The following is a 22,242-nucleotide window of genomic DNA, read 5'->3' on the forward strand; positions in this document are numbered from 1 at the left end:
TGGTGGGGTCTGGGGGAGAGATGCATGGGAGTGGGAAAAGAAGAAAAGGCCAGGACAGCGGCTGGGTTTGCATGACAGGTGTGGCCACCTCTGAGCAGTGTGGGTATGATGAAGTTCTCAAAGTGGTTTTGAGCTGCTCAGGAAGAATGAAATCCCTGTAGCAGCTTGTTCTCCTGGGCTGGGGTCAGGGAATTATTTGAAGCAGCAAGACAATGCAAAGTGGCATTGTTAGAAATACTGAAACCTCCTTCTGCTTATGTGGTCTCTAGCAGATTCCTGGAAATTACCATATATGATGCTGCAGGTTGTATAGCTGCCAAAATGTTTAATAAGCAGAGACCTGACCCTGGTGAGGGGAGGGCTGAGAATGGTGCTGAAAGTGCACTAAGACAGTGTGAGGTGTCGTTCCATGGTCAGATGGAAGAGCTTGCTAATGGATTGATCTCATCCAAGTCCATCTAAGCTTGATGCTCAGTGGAGTCATTAAGGGCTGCAGATGAAGGATTGGAGAAAATAGATTAGGGGTAAGAGGCTGAATAGAGTGATCATTAAAATGAATACTCATTAAAATGATCATCCTAGAAGAGTCCCAGCAGTGGACTGAGGTAGGACTGACCCTGCAGTGCTCTGGAGAGGAGGATGTGAGTAAGGCACATAATGGAGAACCCTCTCCCAAGCAGCTGGGATGCTTGAGGGACAGGCAGGTGACACTGCAGTGCTGTAAGTCCTCCTAAGGAGAAGGAGGGGCCTGGCAAGATGAAGTGAATCTCTTGATGTATTTGCTTCTGATGAATCACCTTTCAGAGAGAAATTCTCATGCTTGTACTCAGCTCTTGAAAGCTGTTGTGCTCTCTCACAGCTGGCTACCTGCTTTTCTGCTACGCCACCAACAGCTTCCCAAAATTTCAGGAGTGTACAGAGGCTTGTGCTAAACCTGCATGCTTCTTCCTTCATCACCTGCCTGACAAAAATTGTGTAAGAAACAGCAACAAGAAAACTTCTCTATTTTATAACTGAAGCATGGACTTGAAGTCCTAAGTAAATTCTTACCCCGAAGCAAATGACTGTCAATTCTGTCTCTAATAAAGCAGGCAAGATGTTACTGTTAAATGTGGAGTGGTTTCCCCAGAGAGGGCTGGAGGGTGGGAGATAGGCAGGAAGGGTGCACCTCCTGCACTTGGCCATCCACATGTGGGTGTCACAACTGACACAAGACATGGGCTTGTGTTTCCATACAAAACCTATTTGCTCTGCTCACAAAGTGAAGTCTGCCTAAAGGCTTGCTGCCCCTGCCTGCACAACCAGCCTGTTGGAAGGACTAAGTCTTCTCTGAGATTCCAGGAGATATCCTGGCTGGTAAGTTGTAAAGGCCATTTATCACTGAGTGATCATGACTTGTTGCTGCATGTGGTAAGACAGCTTCATCCAAAAATTTTTAGGAATTTGGTCTCAGTGAGTGGGTTTTCCCTGTTGTTTGAATTTCTCAGCTTGATTCTCTTCCACCTCACTGATCTCCTGCTGCTTGTTGTCACTGCTGCCAAACTCTTGTGTAATAATTAAAGCTCTTTCACAAATTAGTCCTTACCTCTCTTAATGGTGCCTGGACTCACCACCTGTGATCAACTTAGTTCCATGTACTGAATGCCCCCTTCTTGCCTTGCTTTCAGGAAACCAAGTGATTCGTGTGATACACTTAGGTCCTAGAGTCTTATCCTAAATCCCAGAGCACAGCAGCTGTTCGGGTGTGTTAAATACTACTTCACTACTCCTCTCTTCCTTGAAGGAGAGGAAGAGCAAAGGAAAGGCAACTGAAGAGTGAGACCTTCATGGCAAGGATTGTGTATGAGGCAGAAGTGGTGGGGATGCAGTTGACAGCAGTTTGAGAAAGGAATGTGTGCAGTAAGATTTATTGAGTGACTACACACTTCAGAGCTGTGGTGAACAGTGGAGCTCTGCTGTTTAGAATGAAGCAAAACCAAAGCAGCTCATGATGGATTGGTTCCTGTTCTTGCTGCAGAGGATCCAGGCCTAGAGCAGCTGGCATGGAGAGCACCATATAAGTCCCTGCTCTTGAGAGAAGAATTCAAGACAGATTTGTCCCTTTCAGGCTGGAGGGAGTGGGCAGCAGAGGGAACTTCTCCTGCCTGTAGGCAGCTGTGCAGTGTGGTGGTGTGCTGTCCAGGACATGTCTGTTTTACTGGGGGTGCCCAGCTGCTGCCTGGCAGTGGTCCTCAGTCATACTAGGCTGGTTTGGCTTTTCCCATTCTCAGTATGATTTCCAGAATAGAGAGGGTAGAGGCTCCAAAAGTATGAGAACTGAAATAACATGTGTCATAAACGTACTGGTTTTGTACTGCCAGCTCTTGACTGAATGAGGTCAGCTGCCAGTTGTGAGACAAGATTGCAGGAAACAGGCACCCAAACAACAGCCAGCTGTCAGGGTCCCACTAACCAGTGGTTTTGCTGTCGTGCAGAACCTGAGTGCGGGGCTGCCCTCAGGCCAGATCTGCCACGACGAGCAGCGGCTGGAGGTGATCTTTGCAGATCTGGCCAGGCACAAGGATGATGCTCAGCAGCGCAGCTGGGCACTCTACGAGGATGAGAATGTCATCTGCTGCTACCTGGAGGAGCTGCTTCACATCCTGGTGAGTAAAGTCCTCTCTTTATGAGCAGAGCAGACAGTGCTGGTGAAGTTCCTTTTTTTGACTTCCTTCACCCCTGTATTGCCACTGGATCTGCTATTTCAGGGGCACAGGTTTCTTGTGCATCCTTTACTATCAGTAAGCCCTGCCCCTCTCTATGGGCTCTGCAGTGCTTTTGAGCTGCCTTTACTCTCCATTCCATGTTATAAAGCTCTTCTGAAAAGTGTTACTGAGCTGTTTGTGGTAGTTTTGGTATTTACCTATCACAAGAAGATATAAACCTTCACCTCCAAAAAACCTAACCTCCCACGGAAAACCTGGATGTCTCTGGTGAGGCCCATTTAAAACATCTTCCACTTAAGATATCCTCTGTTGGTGGGAGGTACCTGTGGGGTTAAGCTCATTAAATGCAAAGAACATTATTTGGTTGCCTTGAAAGTGAGCCTTAAAGCTGTTTTAGTGAAAAGCATAAATCATCTCACACATCTCTGCATACAGGAGAGGAACATGCCCATAGTGAGCAGCAGTGGAATTACTGTCCCAGCGCTCTCACTAGTATGTACAAGGCTGTCTGTGTCCAGGGATGACTTGGGAACTGCCCTCAGTCCAGTGACATGGTCTGTTAGGGGTACTGGTGTGGGCTTTGCTCTGGCACTATTTTATAGTCCTCTCCAGTTCTGACATAAACAGAACAGGTAAATTTTCTGTAATAAATGCCAGGGTCTTTGTCACTCCACATGAAGCCTGTGCTGCCGCTGTGGGCCTGCAGGGAAAGGCTGAGTGGGGTTTTGTGCAACTATTTCCTCATAACTTAGGGGTGGGAGGAGATGTACTTCTCAGGATGGTAGCAGTGCTGAAGCTGCCCCATGTAACTGTGTGATGCTCTCAATCAGGGGCTGTTCAGGTCACGTTGTAGATATTTTCAGCCCAAGACGTGCTCTATGGCAGAGGTGTTTGTCAAGAATCCACTTTGATGATGAAAGGTGATGGTTTTTCACCTGTTTCTGTGCTCTGCCTTCAGTTTCTGTGTGAGATGTTGGGGGTCCTGAGATCTGAAAGCAAGTGGACTCCCTCGAGGTCCCTGGAGCAGGCACCTACTGCTTTGATGTGTCATTGGGTTACCTGTCCATTCCTTCTTCCAGACAGATGCAGACCCAGAAGTTTGCAAGAAAATGTGCAAGAAGAATGAGTTTGAATCTGTCCTGTCCCTTGTGGCATACTATCAGATGGTAAGGTGGCAGAATGCACCAAATTTCTTTTCAAGATTTCCCTGTAGATGCAAAAGAGCAGGATTGGTACAATGAATGTATATAAGATGTTTCTCTTGGATAGGACAGTTCTGTGGTCTCACTGAAATTTCAGCATATCCCTTTTGAGTGCTGGCTAATGTCAGTGCTATGCATGAAAGTTGTGTGAAGGAGTAGAGCGTGCTGTAGACTTTGAAGCAGTAGCTAGCACTTGGCAAGGGTAAAGCTTGCTGGTTTTACTGGTCTGTTGACGGACAGCATTGACATCACTGGAATCTGGAGAAAGAATTTCAGAGGATGCCTTGGGAGATCTGACAGTCTGTGATTGCTCTTCTACTTGATGCACTCCTGTGCATTAGTAAATAACTTTGCTTAGGAAAGTAAGTAGTGAGTAGAAGCCTTGGGAGTGAGGAAGGAAATCAGTATCTAGAGGAAGAAATTAAAGTTTTGCCATAAACACCTACGTAGTGTTGCTTTGCCCCTCTCCTTCCTGGAATGTTCTGTTGTAGGACCCTGTGGGAGTAAAAAATTGTCCCCATCTTATCCCTAAGTCCCCAGCTACAGCACATCAAGTCTTGTGGCATTTTGCTTTCATCTGGCACTTCTGTGTCTGAACCCAGATCTCAGCATCAGGAGGCTCTAGCGTAGCTGAGAGCAGCAGGAAGGCAGGCTGGCCATAGCAGAGCCTGCTGACTTTCACTGCCTGCTCTTCTCTGACCACAATCTCAAGGAAGCCTGGCCAGGTAGGGAGCAGTTGGGTGTCCTGTCCTGGCTGCTGTCATGTCCAGTGCCAGGCCTTGGCTCAAGCTGTGTTCTCAGTTGTTGGCTGAGAGTGGATTATGCAGCATTCCTCAGCATCAGAGCTCCTGCACGGGAGGTGGAGGCTGAGCATCACCTTTGATGGAATCCTTGCATGTCCCAAAACTTTCTGAAGAGAGCTTGCAAATGTTACCTTATGAGGAAACCTTAATCAGAACAGTGTTCACAAAACCTTAGTATGCTCAGAGAATTGTGGCTACCTGGCACATTCAGTCTGTGTGCTGGGGACAGGTATGGGTTGTTGGTGAGTTACCAGATTTAGTGGATGATGTGGAACATCTCAGATCTGAGCTCTGGCTGCCGTATGCCCTCTGTTCACATGTGCCAACAACCCATGGCCAGCCCAGTTGGGAACGTTATTGTAAAGTGATTCCTGTACTGTTGTTAAAAGCTTTTAAAGCTTCTGGGTGCATGTCACCCTGGGAAGGTCTGTGGCTTCCCAGCTACAGGAACTTCCAGAAACTGTGTCTGTGCCTCAGTGTGAGCCCTCCTCTAGGACATGGTTTGATCTAACAAATTGGTTTTGCAGGAACACAGGGTGCCATTGCGCCTGCTGCTGTTGAAGTGCTTTGGAGCCATGTGCAACTTGGATGCTGCCGTTATCTCAACACTTGTGAATTCTGTGCTGCCGATGGAGCTGGCCCGGGACATGCAAACTCACACACAGGGTGAGCCAGAGCTGCTGTTCCCATGGCCCTGGAAATATGTCTTTCCATTACACGATTTGCAGCAGCAGCAGTGGCCCCCCATTGCCTGGCTGCTCTGTGTGCCCAGTGCTCCAGGGGGAATGGTGTCTGGTTTTGAAATTATTCAGGTTATTACAGCTGTAACTGGGGAATGAGCAGGAAGGGATGTTTCAGTCCAATGGTGTGAGGCCCTCCAGCTCTTAAACTTGCCATCAATGATCTGTGTCACTTCTTGTAGATGTCTTAAAACACATTTTGAGTTGTTCCAGTTTTGTTTCATAATGCTGACATGAGACACCTGCAGATCTCAAGGAAGATCTCTGCAGTTTCTTAAAGAGTTTTTTGCAGCGTTCTATACCCAGTTTTGGTTGAGTTTCGTTGTGGTGAATGAGATGTGTGCTGGTTAAGGGAAAAGGCCCTCTCTCCACCACTGTGCCAAGAGAGATGGTAGTGCTAATGTTAGCATTGCAGTCCTGGTCCTCTACAGGATAATGCCATGGCCCAGGTTCTCCCAGCTCTTTGCTTTCCATACTCGGGCTTTGCCCTCATGTTCCTTCTACTTGACTCTCCTCCATTTGTTAGGATGACCTGTCCCTGCTACTAATAGGAATGTTCTTCATGCCCTAGAGCTCCTGCTTAGCCCAGTGTCCTTTTATTTCTAAGCAGCCAGAAGTAGATGCTGGGAAAAAGCCTAAGAGTAAGGTGAACAGGTAGCAATACTCCTCTGGCATTACCTCCCAGCTTCCCACACATGGCCTGGTCCTGGACAATCACAGCTTTGCTCCCCAGTTTGAAGCCAACCTGTAGGCCACCAGTGCTGGGAATGGCATATTTCTCTTAAAAGGACATTGAAAATCTATTGTCTTGTGCTAACTGTGACCCACAATTAGAGTAGTGTTGAGTGACCATGTGGATCAAATCAGAAGAGCCTGGTGTTTGCAGCCTTGCTGCCCTGGTTGCAGTCCTTTAGTTTGTTGGGTGTCATGAAGCTGTGGAGGGGTATAATTTGGTGATGCGATTGTGTAGGGGTTGACAGGTCTGCAGAGAAGAGGTACTGTCCCATCCATTTCCAGTGAACCGAGTAAATGTCCTAGATAACCACTTTGAACCTGCAAAATAGACTTTCCTGTCCCCAACATCCCACCAGACTGCCAACCTGACTGTGGTGGGCAGTATTAACAGGGCTCATCTCGTGTCTGGAAAGGGCTATGGGAGATGAAAGAAGATGTTGCACAAGACTTTGCACTTGTATCTGCTTAGACACTTTGAAGTGCAGGCATTTCAGAGGTGAAGAGGGTGGCATTTCAGGGCAGGGCAAAGGGCTGGTGGGACTGCAAGTATTACTCCTGTGTTGGCTACGTTTCCTCTTTTGTTACTGCTGCTTATAAATTCTGTGCTGTGAACTTACCACACTCTTGCTGTTTAATCTGGTTGTGCCTGAGAAGCATCTTCTGCAGGCTGAGGTTTTACTGCTCAAGAAGCAAATGCTACTTGGTTATGGGACTGTGACTGTGCTCCTGTGGCAACATTTCTCCTGATTTTGTACTGCCAGAAATAAACTTTACTGTGCCTCCATCATTCATTCACAAAGACTGTCTCCAAGGGAGCATCCTGCGCACCTTCCCTAAAAGGGTTCTGTCTCTTGCCCTGTTCCTGAGCTGTCTTTGTGCAGGCAGAGTGGGCTGGTCACCCTTCTTGCTCCTTGCCTGGTTGCAGTGATGCTGTGTTTTGTCTGGGGTTGTGTTGTCCCAGACTGCACAGCTGATTCAGCCTCTTGGTGGGTCTGGAGCTTTGAGCTCTGAGCTATGTGACTTCTGCACACCTCTGCTGATCTCCAAGTAGTACTTAGGCTGGAGCAGGCCTGTCTCTCAGCAAGTCTTAGCTCTGCTTTGGGGTCCTAAAAGTATGGCAGTGGAAGTGGGTGAGAAATGGCTCTACTGTGTCCTCTGAGCTGCCGATGTGCAGCTCTGCAGCATCTCCCTTTCCCTAGCATCATGTCAAGGTGAGGATTGTTTCCCTCCTTGCCCTAAGGTGGTCCAGTTGGAGGGTGAAAAGCTACTTCTCCTTTGCTGACAGACCACTGTGTGGATACAGGAGCCTCACAAATCAGTGTCCTCATCCTGTGCTGCTTTCCTTGTGCTAAGCTTTAATGGTAGGCACTTGTGCAATGGCATCTGTGCGTTATCCAGTCCTCTCAGCCTTCACAGTGGGGCTGCAGGGGGGTAACCATCCTTGGCCCAAATGTCTCTGTGCTTCAGAGGTATTTCAGGGCATTAATAGTTCCCTCCTGCCATTCTGATGCTTTACTGCTTCATCTGCTGCCAGCAAATGGCAAGCTTGTGTGAAAACATGACCTTGAATCCTAGAACGACTTGAGCTTATTTCGGTTCTAGAAACTGGGAAATAGCAGCTGATCTGTGACATGCTGTGGAATAGCTAATCCCTTCTGTGAGTGACTGGAGCCAGAGCAGTCAGTGCCAACACTACACAACTGGGGAGTGTGGAACTGGCTGCATCAGCTCTGTGGGATCCCTCCTGGCTTATTATTGAGGAGCAGCTGAGGCAGAAGCTCTGTGAATGTTGGGTGCCTTTGGTGAGAAGGACTTTACCCTGGGACTGATGCAAGCATGTTGGCTGCTGGCCAGTTCTTCTGCAGATGTTTGGGTCTTACTGCTTCTGGACAGCTCCTTCCCTCTGCTGCAGCTGGCCTGCACATCTGTCCATCTTAGAACACCTTATAATAAGTCACAGCAAAACAGAATTAGCCAGAACAATTCCAAAGAAAACAGACAGGGATAATCCAGTTTGTAATCATGACTTTCTCCCTGGTTGTAGGACAGTTTACATGCAAGTCAGTTGTCAGGCTCTTCTCCCTTCAGTCACAGACAATTGTGTCTGCTCCCAGTGCCTACATTTCACACTGCTGTGTTTAGAAGGTGGAAGCAAGGTTTCCAAAGGCATGTGAGAAATGCTTTTCATGCATGATTGCAGTTTCTCACCATCTCAGCAGACTTCAGCAATGCAGGCCGGTAAACAAACAGCTGTATCTCTCCTGCCTGTCATGGCTACTTCAGTGATACTTACCAGCCGTCAGCAGTCCCTCTGCTTCAGGAGAGCTGCGTTGATAATATTTAATTTCTGACAGCCACTGGTGCTGCTACTCTGTAAGGTTATTAAAAAAAAAAACAACAAAAAACGCTGTCTTTTGACTGACAGTTACTCTGTTCTTCAGCATGGTGAGTCTTGGAGTCTTGTCCTGCTGCAGCTGGGACAGTTCCAAAGACTTGTAGAGAATGTGCAGAGTGAGTGTCCTGGGTTGATCTGGATTTGCCCCAAGTTCAGGTTTCTAGCTGGTTTCACCATTCTTTGATTTGTCGTCTTTAGGGAAATGCAGCAAGATTTGCCTCCTAATCATGTAGACTACTATCAACCAAGATGAATGGACATCAGTTAATGGCAGATGGACCAAGGAGGTATAAAACTAGTCTCTTCACTTCCATCCCCAGTTCATCACTGGCTTCTGGCTCTCACTTAATTTCATTGCTCCTGATGTATTGAGAGAAAATGTTTTGTTGACAAAAGAAAGCCTTTCTAGGAACATGAGAACAGCAGCTCCCTGTGTCTACCTACTGCAGTGTCCTGCCTCTTGAGACCCAGCTCCTGCAGCCATGGAGGAAAGAATGAAGAAATCATGTGGGAACCAGTTTGTCAGATCCCTTTTCTGCTACAGTGTGCTTTGGCATCACTGTCACCTTCCAGCTGAGAACTTCTTATATAAGAAGTATGAATTATATTTAAGTCATTAAATATCCTCCTTCTCTGTTTACGGAGAGTAAACTGCAGTTTTCAGGATTCCTTTGCTGCCACATGGTCTACAAACTCTTAATCTTGTTCATACTGTAGTATCTGGTTAAGCTGCAAATTATCTATTTTTACTCAAAGTACTTGCTGATTGAAAACCGAGGCATTGTGTGGAATTGTGACTGTGTGTGTGTGCTTTGAGTGGAGAGGCTTTGCTGACAGAGCTGACTTTCCAGGGGGCATGGGGCTGGTGTGTATTGTGCAGGGCAGCCGTATGGCCAGGAAAAGCATCATAGATTGAAGGGGCCTTTTTCTCCTCTGATGAAAAGTAGTTTTGGTCAGTTTTTCATAATTACCCCTTCAGTTTCCTTGTGCCCCAAAGCTCGTTCTGGCAGATGTAGCTGAACTTTATTTAGCCAATATGTGTGGTAACCTATATATAATACTAATTTTCCTGTTGCCTTCAGATTTGCTGAACTGGACAGAAGCTACATTTGATGAGGGCACAGATCCTCTTCTATGACTTTTTTTTTGTTCTACAAATATCTGTTGAGAGGTATTAATTAATTAAAATTCAAGAAAGACACTGGCAGGTGTTCTTTGGAGCATTCACATATAGCTACTGCCAGTGAAAATTGTGTTGGACTAGCAGGCTGTGGGGTGTATCAGTGCTGGAGATGTGTGGCCTGGGAGATGGGCAGATGCACAGCCTGAGCAGTGATCTGCTCTCCCCAGGGACCTTTCATACCTTCAGGCAGAGCTGAAGTAGCAAAAGTAGAGCAGTACAGAGATGGTAACAAGCAGTATGGCTGTCTGGGGGTGGTGTTGGTTGGAACAGGCAGTATTTTGAGCTGGCCAGATGGATGCTTTTTCTGGGTTCAATAATTACATAACTATGGGATATGTCCTGGGAACTGTGCAGGGGAGGTTTTTGATTATTCAGATCAAGTTTGCCCAGATGCTCTGAAGTGGAGGGGAAAAAATAGAGGACTCTTGTTGTAATTATTTTTAAATTGCTTTGGAAACACACGGCCCAGAAGGTGTGTGGTGTGCTAAAACGGGGAAAAACACCCTTACTGCTCAGTCAATACAGGAGTGAGGAGCAGGCTAATCAGTGTTAAATGCCTTTATTAAATGTGTGACTTCCCAGCTGCAGCTGAGGAAAGGTTTCACATCCTCAGAAGAACTAATGACAGGACCTTTGTCTTGCAGACCATCAAAAGATGTGTTACTCTGCACTGGTGCTGGCCATGATGTTCTCCATGGGGGAGCCCCTGCCATATCACCACTATGGTAAGAGTGAGTTGTGCTCATTGCAGAGCTGGGGCTGGGATGTCTGGGGCATGCTGGCAGACTTGGGGAAGGGACTTTTCCTGATGGTCAAGGCGGGGAACAGCTCAGTGGAAGGCCCAGCAAGAGTAGGGTCTGTTCTTTATCAATAGAGCCTGGCAGCTGAAGCACTGGGCTGAGATGCCAGATTTCCAAAGAGCAGCATAAATCTGGGTTGGAGCAGTGGATGACGGAATACCACGCTGCAGGTGACATTGATTTGCCCATCTCTGTGACTAAATGGCATTTTGTTTTACCTCTGTCCTGTGTGAAAGCACACACCTCTTACTTGCTTTGAGGAGTGTCTGCTGATGAGGCTGAGATCCCAGATCTCTGCACAAACACCCACTAAGGCTGTCAGCTGCATAATGTGGCCTCTTTATGGTCTCTCTTCTAGTAGGATCGTGCAGCCCTCTATAGTTCAGGCTCTTAGGGAAAGTGGAGATGATTAAGGGTATTGCAGTCAATAACGAAGTGCAAATATTTTCCCTGGTTTATCCTCTGTCCTTTCATTTCAGCCAGAAAGCCCTGCCTACTTCCCAAGGCTGTGTTATAGCTGGGAAATTCTGGGCTTAATTTTCCTAGAAATGCAGTAGAGATTTTTATAAGTATCTTGTCAGCAGCTTTACCTTAGCACTGGGTAAACCTGTACAAGATTTAAAGTGGTGCAGTAGAGACTGGAATGAGCCTCTACACCTCCTGTTTTTCTCTCCTTGTGTAACCCTGACAGTTATTTCCTGCAGGTGGACTTATTTGCATGAGCTCCTGAGCTTTCCTAATGGCTGAATTGAAAACTGGGTTATTACTAATGATCTAGATTATTAGGGTTTTTTAAAACGAGATTATTTAAACCAGTGGTCAAGAATACCAATCTCTTCCTACCTTGAAGCCTTCAGTGGTGGCATTGGTTCTGCAAGAGCTAGAGCAGGATTTGGTGTTTTGTTTACCCAAAAAAAATTGCCAGTTGGGGTACCAAATTTCAGCATCTCCTGCACTGTGTCTCATACAAAAGATGCTTCAGTGGTCTGTCTACTCCACTTGAAGAGCCCTTTATTCCCTGGAGGCTGACACTAGCACTCCACTTATGATTTTTAAGCATAAGTGAACAGATAAGTGGCTTGGATGGACCCTTCTTGCTTGGTTTATTTTCACTGTGCTGTAAATGCCCCTTTCTCCTTGTGCAGAACATCTCAACTCTCAGTTTGTGCAGTTCCTGCTGGATGTGATTGAGGACGGGCTGCCCTCGGACACCACTGACCAGCTGCCTGACTTATTTGTCAACGTCCTTCTGGCCTTCAATCTCCACATTCCAGGTTAAACTGGTGCTGCTCTGCCTTGGCAGGATTTCGGTGGTCTGGAATGAGAGTGTGAAAAATGGGGAGGGAGAATCTCACTGGGTCTTGATGGTGCTATAACCACCAACCAGCTCTTCTAGTCTCTGGCACCGTATTACACTGTGTTTAAATATGGTGAAAAACCATATGGAGGAAAAATGGTCTGAGAGCCGCTGCCCAGCAGCTCTGGGCAGCTCAGTGGATTTGTCACTGGGCTTCCACGGTGCTTGCAGAGCATGAATGGGGTGAATTTATAGGCACAGGTGACTTGGGAGAGAAGATGCTTCAGTGGGCATTTCTCAATACCAATTCAGAACAGAAGTCCTCTCTGCCTTCTGCAGGTCTTGGCAAAGCTTCTGCTTCCCTGTCCACACTGTGTGAAGCTTATTCAGTGCCAAGTTGTTGAGGCCAGGCCCTTCAGCATTGACCTGAACTGTGCTGTCCTCTCTTTTCCCTTATTCTCTGTCCTCCCTGCCCTGCTGAGCTCCATGAGGACAGACAGCAGATCAGGTCCTTAAGGAAGAGCATCTTTCTTCTCTCTGTCTGCACATTTTGAAGCCTGTTGGAAGACTGGAGCTTAGTTCCAGGTCCTGCTAAGAGAGGCCATTCCTTAACCCAGTCTCCTGTTGCTCCAGTTGTCTTAAGACAATTACTTACCCTTGATCTGCTTCATAACATTATCCTTGATTTTTTTTGGAGAGAGGGGAGGATAAAGCAGCAGTGATATGTCCAGTAATTTACCTCTTATTTTGGGTTGTGCCATTAAAATTTATGCAAAAGTTTCTAATTTCATGTGAAAGTTGATTGCACAGACTGATTAAGTGTATCTCTGCTGCTTTCATTTATTACCCCTTCCCACACTTGCCCAGATCCTTGCTGGCTGCAATAATTAGGCAGTAATGCATAACAGGCAGTGTGTTTCTGGGGATTATTGCCCACCTGGGGCATAGCCAAGAGCAGTGACTTGTTTTCTGATGCTAAGAACACGTTAAATGATGTTCACATTGCTTATTGGTGAATTTTTTATCCCTGTGTCTGCAAGATTCATCTATCCTGCAGTTCAGTGGTACAGCATTAGTTCAAAAACTCTCCTAAATGCATATTATATTGATGCCCTTCAGGATCCTGAAACACTTTGCAGCCTGTGAAATAGCCACACTCTGATGCTTATGTGAATGAGTGTGCACATGCACAAAAAAAAAACCCCTAGGGTAAAATGTATTTAACAGCAAATCACTCCCAGAGCAGGTAAGGAGACTGTACCTAGAAGTCTTCAGCCTGTACCCTTGCACAGCAAGGTATACACTGAGTGCTGGGAAAAACTTTTCTCTTCTGGGATGCTCCCAGGACCCTTCTTAAGAGACCTTGTAGGACTCTAAGTTCCAGAAGGGTACTGCTGATAGGAAGTAAGAAGGTGCCAAAGAATGGAGCCCTTGGCTGCAGAGGGTTGTGAGCAGAGGTAACATTTGACAACATAAAGCCTTTGCAAGGTATTTTCCCAGTGTTTGGCTGGCAAGGTGGGAACCCACACATGAGTCAGATATACGGAGAAAGCACCAAGTCCCAAGTGTTTCATGTGCTGTTTCCAGTTTTATTTCACCGCCTCTCTCCCTGGCAACCCACTCTGTGGCCTGAAACGTTTTGTAGCCCTGATAGACTGTGGTTTCCCAAAGCTCCCCAGAGTACTGATGTGAAATAGGAGCCACCCATCATGTGTTTTTATCACCATGGTCTTCAGGAGACAAAGGGAGATGCTGAACAGGTTTCTTCCTTAGTTCCAGAACACAGTGTGATCATGACTACAATAGGCAAGCACTCCAACATCAAGACTTTCACAGAGAAGCTGCTGCTGCTGCTGAACAGAGGAGGTGAGTGTGTGTGGCACTGTTACATGCCTGGCAGGGGTTGCACATAGATGCTTGGGGAGACAAGCCCCATGCTCGTTATGGGACAGGATGTCAGGGATGCAGGTAGCTGAGGAGCTGTCTGCTCAGGCTGTGCTGTGCTGCTTCCTGGTGAGTTTGTGAGGGTGACAGTCTGCATAGCTGAGGATGGAGCTGCACAAGGAATAAGGTAATTGGCTAATGGCATCTAGGGAGAGAGGAGTGGCTGCCATTCCCATACTTCTGGGTCAGATCAGCTCCATCTCAGAGCATGGACCAACTGCCATAGGCAAGCTCTCTTCTGGGAGGAAAGCTGGTTCTGAGCCACTTCTGTCCTTGGGCAGGCAGAGGACTCAGTGTGTGCTGGAAACAAACCTCTGCCCTTGCTGGCTAACATCTGCCCTGAGAGACAGATGCAGAGAGTTTTTGTCTTCTGAAATGCTGCTTAGAATGAAACTTTCCATTTCTGAACTGCTAGCAGAGGGTTAACCTTGTGTCTGCTTCAGGCATGGAGTGAAATCCAGCGTACTTGTAGAGCTGTTGCAGAGCAGATTGCTGGAATGCTGGAGATCTCTGCAGGAAAAGTGGTGCCAGATCTTTCAGCCTGTGCTGCAGGCCACTATTGTGCTTTCTAATACCTTTCTAAAGCACACGGGCTTTGCTGCCTGAGAGAACTCATTTTGTTGAGTTGCTGGAAATAACCCATCCTGTGATGCATGCAGCTCATCTTACTCTGGCTTTATTCTTTTTGGGGCTGCAAATCACCGTCTACACACTATATCAGCTTGAGGGCAGCAGGCACATTGGTGCTCTTCTGTCTGGCCTCCTCCCAAGGCCTTTGTTTAGCCCTTTCCCTGCCAGATTCCCTGCAGAGATCACCTTACAGTGAGGAGCTGGGAGAAGAAAGAGGGGGGCCACAACCTAATGAAGATGCTTCTCTTTTGCCCACCTTCCTGACAACTGCTGGGGGAGCTGCCATGGCCCAGAGCCCCCATTGGAGTCTGCAGGGATGTGTTTTGCAAGAAAACAGGGTGTGGTGCCTGGTTTAAACTTGGCAGTGTTTCTTTTCTTGCTTCTGGGACAGTACTAGCCTACCCTCTGGTGAAAGTTTGTTTTTGGTACAGGCTCTGATGGGCTTTTCAGAGGGGTTCTTGGACCCCTCTTAATAAACCAGGGAGAAAATGAGTGGTGGCTGTTGAGCAAAAGCAGGTAGATACTGAGAGGAGATGTGCAAATGCGCTCTCACCTGGGATGGTCAGTGAAACATAAACAGTGATTAATGCTAATCATCATGAGTTTGGTCTCATCTTGGTAGCCTGCAGAGCTGCCATTCTGATTACACACCAATAAGCAAGGCACTGAGGTCTTTGGGCACAAAAGCTGTCCATGGGCAAGGAGCGGCTGGCCGAGGGCAGGGCAGCCTCCTCTCCAAAGGGTCTAATGAAGGGAATTGCACTGAAGATGGAGCCGAGGGGCAAAGGGGAAATGTATGGCTCAGCACAGTCTCTCTGCCTTCCCCAGATGATCCAGTTTGCATCTTCAAGCATCAGCCTCAGCCACCACACTCAGTGCTCAAGTTTCTGCAGGACATCTTTGCCAGCAAGGATACAGCCAGCATCTTCTATCACACAGACATGATGGTCCTGATAGACATCCTGGTGCGGCAGATTGCTGATCTCTCCCCTGGAGACAAGGTGCTCACAGTAACCCATGGGCACTGGGGAAGGGAGCACAGTCCCAAAGCAATGCTGTTTATCCTGGCTCCTCATGGTGCCTGCTGGTGCAGGCAAGAGTGGAGTTCTGGGGTGAGCACAGCATTTCTGGGTGCTTAAATCAACCTTGGGAGCTGAGGAGGAAGGGAGGATTTATCCTGCCCAGCACACCAGCATATTTGAAGAAAGATCTGCCAGGCTTCTGGTGGTCTGCACACTTCTGACCAGGGAGCTTTGGGAAGAGAGACCCTCTGTGAGTTGTAGTAGGAGGAATCTCTCTTGTTTGGTGTTGCAAGAGGCAGGGGATGTGCATGTGTTCAAGGGCAGGGGAGGAGCAGACTCTTGCTGTGGGAAAAGCAGAGTTTTCCATAGTTACTAATGATACTTAAGGAAAAGCAGGTGCCTCTGGAGTTGTGCTCTGATTGATGGTGCAGCAGCAGCAGCTGTTCCTGTGCTCATGCTGTAATGGAGGCTGGCATGTTTATCTCACTTCAAATCTTTCACTGTGCTCTGTGGTTTGTCTCCCCTCCCACTTGGCAGCTGAGGATGGAGTATCTGTCCCTGATGCATGCCATCATCCGCTCCACGCCCTATCTGCAGCACCAGCACCGCCTCGCTGACCTGCAGGGCATCCTGCAGCGCATCCTGGGTGAGGAGGAGGAGGACCAGCAGTGCCAGATGGAGAAACTGATCATCTTGGAGATTTATAAGGAGTTTCCAGAAATCTCTTCTGGTACCAGCTAATGCTCCTCAGCTTGGACTGGAGTTTGAACCACTTGGATCGACTATGTCTTTTGTTGACACTTTCTCCCCATTCCCTCCCAGTACAGCTCATACCTTATATCCCTCTGTGTGAGGCCTAAGGTTGGGACAGTGTTCACCGGCCCTTTGGAAGCACCAGCAGCAGAGAGGGTGTGGGGTGCCCCCAGGGCCAGGTGCCCGGGGCAGGCATAGCAGGGTGGGCACTGGCGTGTGGTTTGCCTGCAAGACTCAGCAGGAGCTATTTGGGCAGCTGGTGTTAGTGGGAAGGGCAGAGAGCTTGAGGGGGTTTAGCAGCCAGCATGGGGGGATGTTTAGCTCCACTGGTGTCCCGAGGTCCTCAAGAGAAAGGCCTTTGCCTTAGAGTATCACTTCTTTTCCATGTGCGTCTCTCTCCCTGCAGTGACCAAGTGGAGTCTGCTGGTGCTTGGAAGAAGCTTTTGTAACATCTGTTTTGTTTCCTGCTCCTAGTGCCAATGTGCTGCAGCTCTGCCAAGGGAAAGTAGCTGCTCGCTGTCTAACGCCTCGTCTAGTGAGCCTTTCACTCCCTCCTAGCCTTCAGCTTTGCCTCTGGGCAGCAGCTCACCTTGGGTCATGGAGGTCTTACCCCAGCAGCTGCTTTTCAATCCGCTTTCTATAGTGATGTTTAAATCTGAATTTCTTGCGCACTATGGCAGCCTAGAAGTAAGAGCCACGTGGGTGGCACTGCCCCTTGGAAGCCCTTGGCCGGACACAGCACAAAGACGTGTCCTGCCAAGTGAAGCTGCCACTTGCCACCTCTGTTGCAGCATTTCCTTGAGCAGAGGGGCTGCCCTTGGGCAGGCACGCTCTGATCGTGAAGCGCGTGCATTTCTTGCCTTGAGCTTCGTAGTAGCTCTGCCTCACTGCCCTCCCTGTCCCCACCCAGAGGCAGCGTGAGCCTGGTGTCCAGTAGCTGTTTGTGACTACGCTAATTGTGGGGAACCCTTATTTTTATTTCCTTTAGGTTTCTAGCAAACAGGATTAACTTGCTTCCCTGGTCCAGATAATCACACGCACTAACGTGGGTCTCTTAGATATTTGTGTGCACAGTGTGGTCACTCCCTGTCCCCAGGTCTTCATTTGCAGTAGCCAGTGTGGGAGCTATGAAACTGGAAATACTGGGCACTGTATTCACTCTTTTTTATTAAATTTGGTGAGGGGTTTTGGTTTTTTGGTTTGTTTTTTTTTTTGGGGGGGGGGGGGGTGTTGGGTTTTTTGTTCTGTTGTTTGGTTTAGTTTGGTTTGTTGTTTTTGTGTTGGCTTGAGGGGGTGACACAAGCTCTGCATGCCTGGACTGGCCACTGGGGTAGTGATGCTTTGAGAACAGAGGGGGTTGGTCTGGCAGACAAGGGGGGCAAGGAAGTCAGCCTGGGAATGCCCAAGCTTCATAACCACCCTAGTAGAGAAACCTATTTTTTCCCTTTAAAAATGTATGAATGTCCAAAGGGATCCTGTATTTTCTTAAACACTAAGTGTAACCTGCAGAAGAATAAAAATGTCTTAAACTGGACTTCTGTGAGTGTAGCCCTGCCTGCCCAGTCCTGTTGTGGGGGCACCAAAGCATCAGGGGTGGTTGGGTGCCTGCTGCCCACGGAGGCAAAGCAGTGGGTGCTGATCTCCAAGTGGGGGTAATGCAGTAGTTTTCCTTCATTCAGCTTCTTGCCTTGTCTTTTTCTACCCTGTTGCTGGCTGACAAGGAAGGGCGGAGGGCGGTAGCCCTTGCTAGGGGCACAGCCATCCTTCCTGGGGCCTGCCCAGCATCGCTGCCTCACATTAAGGGCTTGGCAGAGCTGGACTCAGTTTGCTTCCCATAAGGTACGTGCAAACTCAGCTGGCTCCCAGCAGAGCTGCCAAGGCAGTGAGCCTGGGCAAGAAAGGGTTTAATGGTCTGTATCGAGTGTAATGAATTGCGCTTTGGCTGCGGATGTGTGCTCCCAAACCTCAGCCTATGCCTGCAGCTCGGGGGTGCCTGGGATGGCAGGGGTTCTGTGGTGGGAGGACAGCGGGCACTGCACAGAGAACTGTGTTGGCAGCAGGAAGCTGGTCTCTGCTCCTGGCTCTGTGCCAAGGGAGCCAGCCAGGCCATGGACACAGCCCTGCCAGGGCAGGGGTGTAAATGCCGGGTGCAAGCCATGCCACTCCAAACATAGGGATGGCATCAGACACAGCTACCTGCAGAATCAGGGCCAGGACTGTCCCAGCTCCTGCCTCTTTGGCCTGTGTCTCCAAAGTCCCCAGGCATGTGGCCTTGAAGTGTGCAATTTGCACATTGGGGGTCAATCATGACAAATAAGGGGTGCCAGTGCTCACTGGTGTGTCCCCCGTGCTGGCTCTCCTGTGCCCCATTGCTCTGTGCTGCACATGATTGCACGTGTTTCTGAGGGTGCAGCTGGGGCTTGTTGGTCCGTGACCTGCTGCTGTGGTGAGATGTTCATGTGGCACTTGCCCTCAGTGACGCAGCACAGGCTTTCCTGTGCCAGGCAAACACAGCAGTGGTAGGACCTGTGTCTCTGCTTGCCAGGAGCCCAGACTGCAGAGCTGGTGGCTCCCATTGGCATGCCCGAGCCATTGCTATTCATGGGGTTGCTCACCCTATCCCAGCTGCACAGTAGCATAACAACCTCTGCCCCACCACCCTGCTGCCACCGCAGGCAAGGGCTGGAAGAGCTGGGGGGGCAGCTGGCTGTGGGGTCCAGGAGAGCAGGTCCAGGTCCTGCTGCCCAGGGAAGGCCTTCCTACATCACAGGGAATCAAACTGCAGCATGTAAACTCACTGTCCCCCACCTGCCCAGCAGGTCCTGCACTCCATGTAGGTAAGACACTCAATATTGTTTGCTGTAATATGGTACAGTTAGAGCAGTGTCTCCTTGTATTGGTGTTTTTTATTGTGGTGCAACAATGAGGGGTATTGGGGGCTGGCACGGGGGGAGTGATACGTTGCCTGTGACCTGCGCTTTTGCTTTATTGTCTGGAATGATTCAATTATACAGCTATTTTGTGGCAGTAATACCCTGATAATTTTCTTTTCCTTCCCTGAGCTGTCAGCTGGGTAATTAGAACAAATAAACTTGAAAGCCTTCATTACTTTTAAAAAGTATTGCCTCTCTCCTGATTTGGTTTCCTGATGGCACATCCCCAGTTTGAGGAGATGTGATGTATGATCCAGGCAGCGTGTTCCTGTTGCACGTGAGTGATGAGCTGCCCTATGTTAAATGAGGTTTCTTGAGTGAGCTGTGTGCAGGGCCAGGGCTGCTCTGGCAATATCCTAATGGCACTGGGAGGGCTCAAGTGGATGCTTAAGGGTCTGTAGGGGAGAACGTAAATCCTGCCAGAGCAGAGTATGCCCATGGCTGGTGTGGCCACAGCCCTGTCAGTGCTGGTGCTGAACCACTTGAGGCAGAGGTGTTGGTGGTTGAGGAGTTAATCACAGCAGATTACCCATCCTATGGAGTTCATAAAGTAACATGTTGGCTTCTCCAGGGACTTAGACATCCACACTCACCGAGTGTCAGCCCTGAGCATCGTGTAAGCACCAGGGGAATTTCTCTCTGGCACATGCTGAGCTGCACTGGCCACTATAGGGCCTGCCTGGTACTTGCCGTAGTGGTCCCAAAACACGTGCTCAGCACAAACAACAGGGCAAGGACAAGCCCTGCCTGCTCTGCTCACCCTGTGGATTCCCCAGTGGCGGCCAGGCCTAGCTTCTGCAGGGGTGATAGTGGTGGGAGGGAATTACCAGCCCTGCATGAGGCTAGCCAGTGGTTTGTGAACATACTGGGTATGCTGCAGACCCCATGGTGTGTTTCCTTGGTTTCCACCCTAGGAATGGGAGCCTGCTTGCTGTCAAACCCCTGATCAGTGGGCAGCATGTGCTCTTCCCACCCCCTTGTTTACACTAACAATAATTGCTAGGGGACCATTTGTCATCCTTGGTGGAATCAAAGTTGGGTGAGAGCTAGTAGTGGCCATGGTTAGTGGGGGAGCACTGGAATATGGAGCACAGAGGCAAAGCACTGGTGATACCAGGATTCAGCGTTGTGGCAGCAGCATGTGGGATGCCATGTGCCCAGCCACAGCTGGAACAGAGGGCACCACCAGGACAGTGGCAGCTGGACCCCTTTGAGGTCCCCAGACCTGCTGTGCCATGGGGCCAACACATCTCCTGTGACCCCTCTTTGCTGTGCAGATGGCCTTTGCTGTCCAAAGCAGTGGGCAGCTCCCAAGCAGCTTCTGCAAAGGGACGGTGGGGCCTTGCACAGCCCTGTGATGTTTCCTGTGGGGTGGGAATATATTGGAGAGTGAGCATGGCTCCTGCAGTGCTGGGAGTGACAGCTGAGCAGTGGAGTACCACCTCCAGTGTGCATCCATTCCACTGGTAATTTGTGAGTTTGTTTTGGAAGCTACACAGAGCCCAAACAAAGGCTGCCAATGCCTAGCCTGGCTGTGGTGTGGATATGGGGGTCATCCTGCTCTCCAGCCTACACACCCTGAGGAAGAGTCCATCCAGCACAGCAGCACAAGAGGCTCTTGTAGCCCCTTTGGAGCTGGGATGTGCATGGAGGCACATGTCCCATGTATACCCTGCCCTTTCCTACCCCATCCTAAACTCCCCCAATCTCCCAGATATGCTGTATTTTCCTCCCTGACATGGTTCTTTCTTCCCTAGCATTTGCCCCAGTGTGCCTTCTCCTTCAGCAGGACATGGCCAAGGATGTCACTCTACCGTGGCATGCGAATGAGGACCTAAACCCTGTTAATCCTAAACCTGTTACAAGCTCCAGTGGATTAGGATATTAGTTGATTGAATCAAACCAACAACTAAATTACGAGGGTGATTCATTAATGAATCAGCATAATGCAAGGGCCTCAAACTGAATTTTCCTTTGAAAATAGGGTTGTTTTGTTGTTTTTTTTTTTTTTAATCAGGGATGCAGGAAGCAAAATCTGCAATTTTCCCTCTGGCGAACGGGATACACATTGTGGGTGTTGGCAGCTGTGGTCTGTGTCGGGGAAGCAGAGTGGGATAGATAGCTAAGTTGTGCCATGCACTTGGGTTCCCATGGGTGGGGAGCCGGATGGCAGGGGCTGTGACAACGGTTGCATCACCTGGACGAGCAGGACATAGGGAAGCCCGTCCTCATTCACACACTAAAACCCATCCTTGTAGATGCCCAGCGCCGGTGCTGCTTCCAGATGGACTTCCGTGAGGCTGCCAAGGCATGGCAGTGCGTCCTTGCCCATCGCTGGCAGCCTCCTGCCCTGCCCTTTGTGTCGGCGGCAGAGCAGCTGTCCCCGCGGGCTCTCCTCGGGTACCGGAGCACCGCCTGGCCCTGGCGGTGACACTGGCGGTGGCCCGAGGCCCGTTCTGGCGCCTTGTGCACCCGCAGCAGCGGGTCGGCGGGCTCAGCAGGCCCGTGCTGTGTGCACGGTGTCCCGGTGTCGGCGGGCCCTGCGGTTCGAGCAGGGAGCCTCCGGGAGCCCCTCACCCGGGGCCGGCCGGTGCAGCCCCCGGCAAAGACCCGGCCGCCGGCGCTGAGCCGGCGGGGCTTACTTGCGGGCGGCACATCCCGCCGCAGGGCCGGCAGCGACCACCCCGCAGCGCCCCGTGCAGCCGGCCCGGGGGACGCGCGCTCCGCGGAGCGCCCGGCGCGGCCCGCCCGCCCGCGCTCAAGATGGCGGCGCGGGGCGGGCGGGGAGGCGGCGGGGCGGGGCGGCGGGAGCCATGTTGGGGCTGCGGGAGGAGCCGCCGCCACCCCCAGCAGCAGCCGCGGCGGCGGCGGGGCAGGGGGCGGCCATCGCCGGCGCGAGCGGGGGCAGCGCCGAGCCCGCCGCCGTGCGCTCGGCCCGGGCGGCGGCCGCCGAGGCACCATGGCGGCGGCGGAGGAGCCGGTGGCCGCTCCGAGCCGCTCCTGTTGCCGCCGCCACCGGGAGCCGCCGCCGCCGCCGCCGCTGCTGGTGCTGCTACCGCTCCTGCTGCTCCCTTTGTTCCCCTCCGGGCTGGGGGCCGCC

The 22,242-nt window shown here is 50.0% G+C and overlaps 1 protein-coding gene across 1 annotated transcript in view; it reads left to right on the top strand.

Moving 5' to 3' along the window:
• Nucleotides 1-17,743, top strand: part of NCKIPSD (NCK interacting protein with SH3 domain) — a 50,901-nt gene extending 33,158 nt beyond the window's left edge. Inside the window, exons 6-13 of the mRNA XM_066195323.1 lie at nt 2,475-2,645; nt 3,785-3,871; nt 5,238-5,376; nt 10,408-10,488; nt 11,709-11,837; nt 13,634-13,726; nt 15,263-15,435; nt 15,994-17,743. Coding sequence (XP_066051420.1) covers nt 2,475-2,645; nt 3,785-3,871; nt 5,238-5,376; nt 10,408-10,488; nt 11,709-11,837; nt 13,634-13,726; nt 15,263-15,435; nt 15,994-16,197 — 1,077 coding nt within the window. The 3' untranslated portion in view covers nt 16,198-17,743. The remainder of the gene's footprint in view (nt 1-2,474; nt 2,646-3,784; nt 3,872-5,237; nt 5,377-10,407; nt 10,489-11,708; nt 11,838-13,633; nt 13,727-15,262; nt 15,436-15,993) is intronic.
• Nucleotides 17,744-22,242: the final 4,499 nt, after the last annotated feature.

The sequence above is a fragment of the Chamaea fasciata genome, unplaced genomic scaffold (genome assembly GCF_029207755.1).
Source record: "Chamaea fasciata isolate MVZ Bird 193981 ecotype frontalis unplaced genomic scaffold, bChaFas1.0.hap1 SCAF_13, whole genome shotgun sequence".
NCBI lineage: Eukaryota > Metazoa > Chordata > Aves > Passeriformes > Sylviidae > Chamaea > Chamaea fasciata.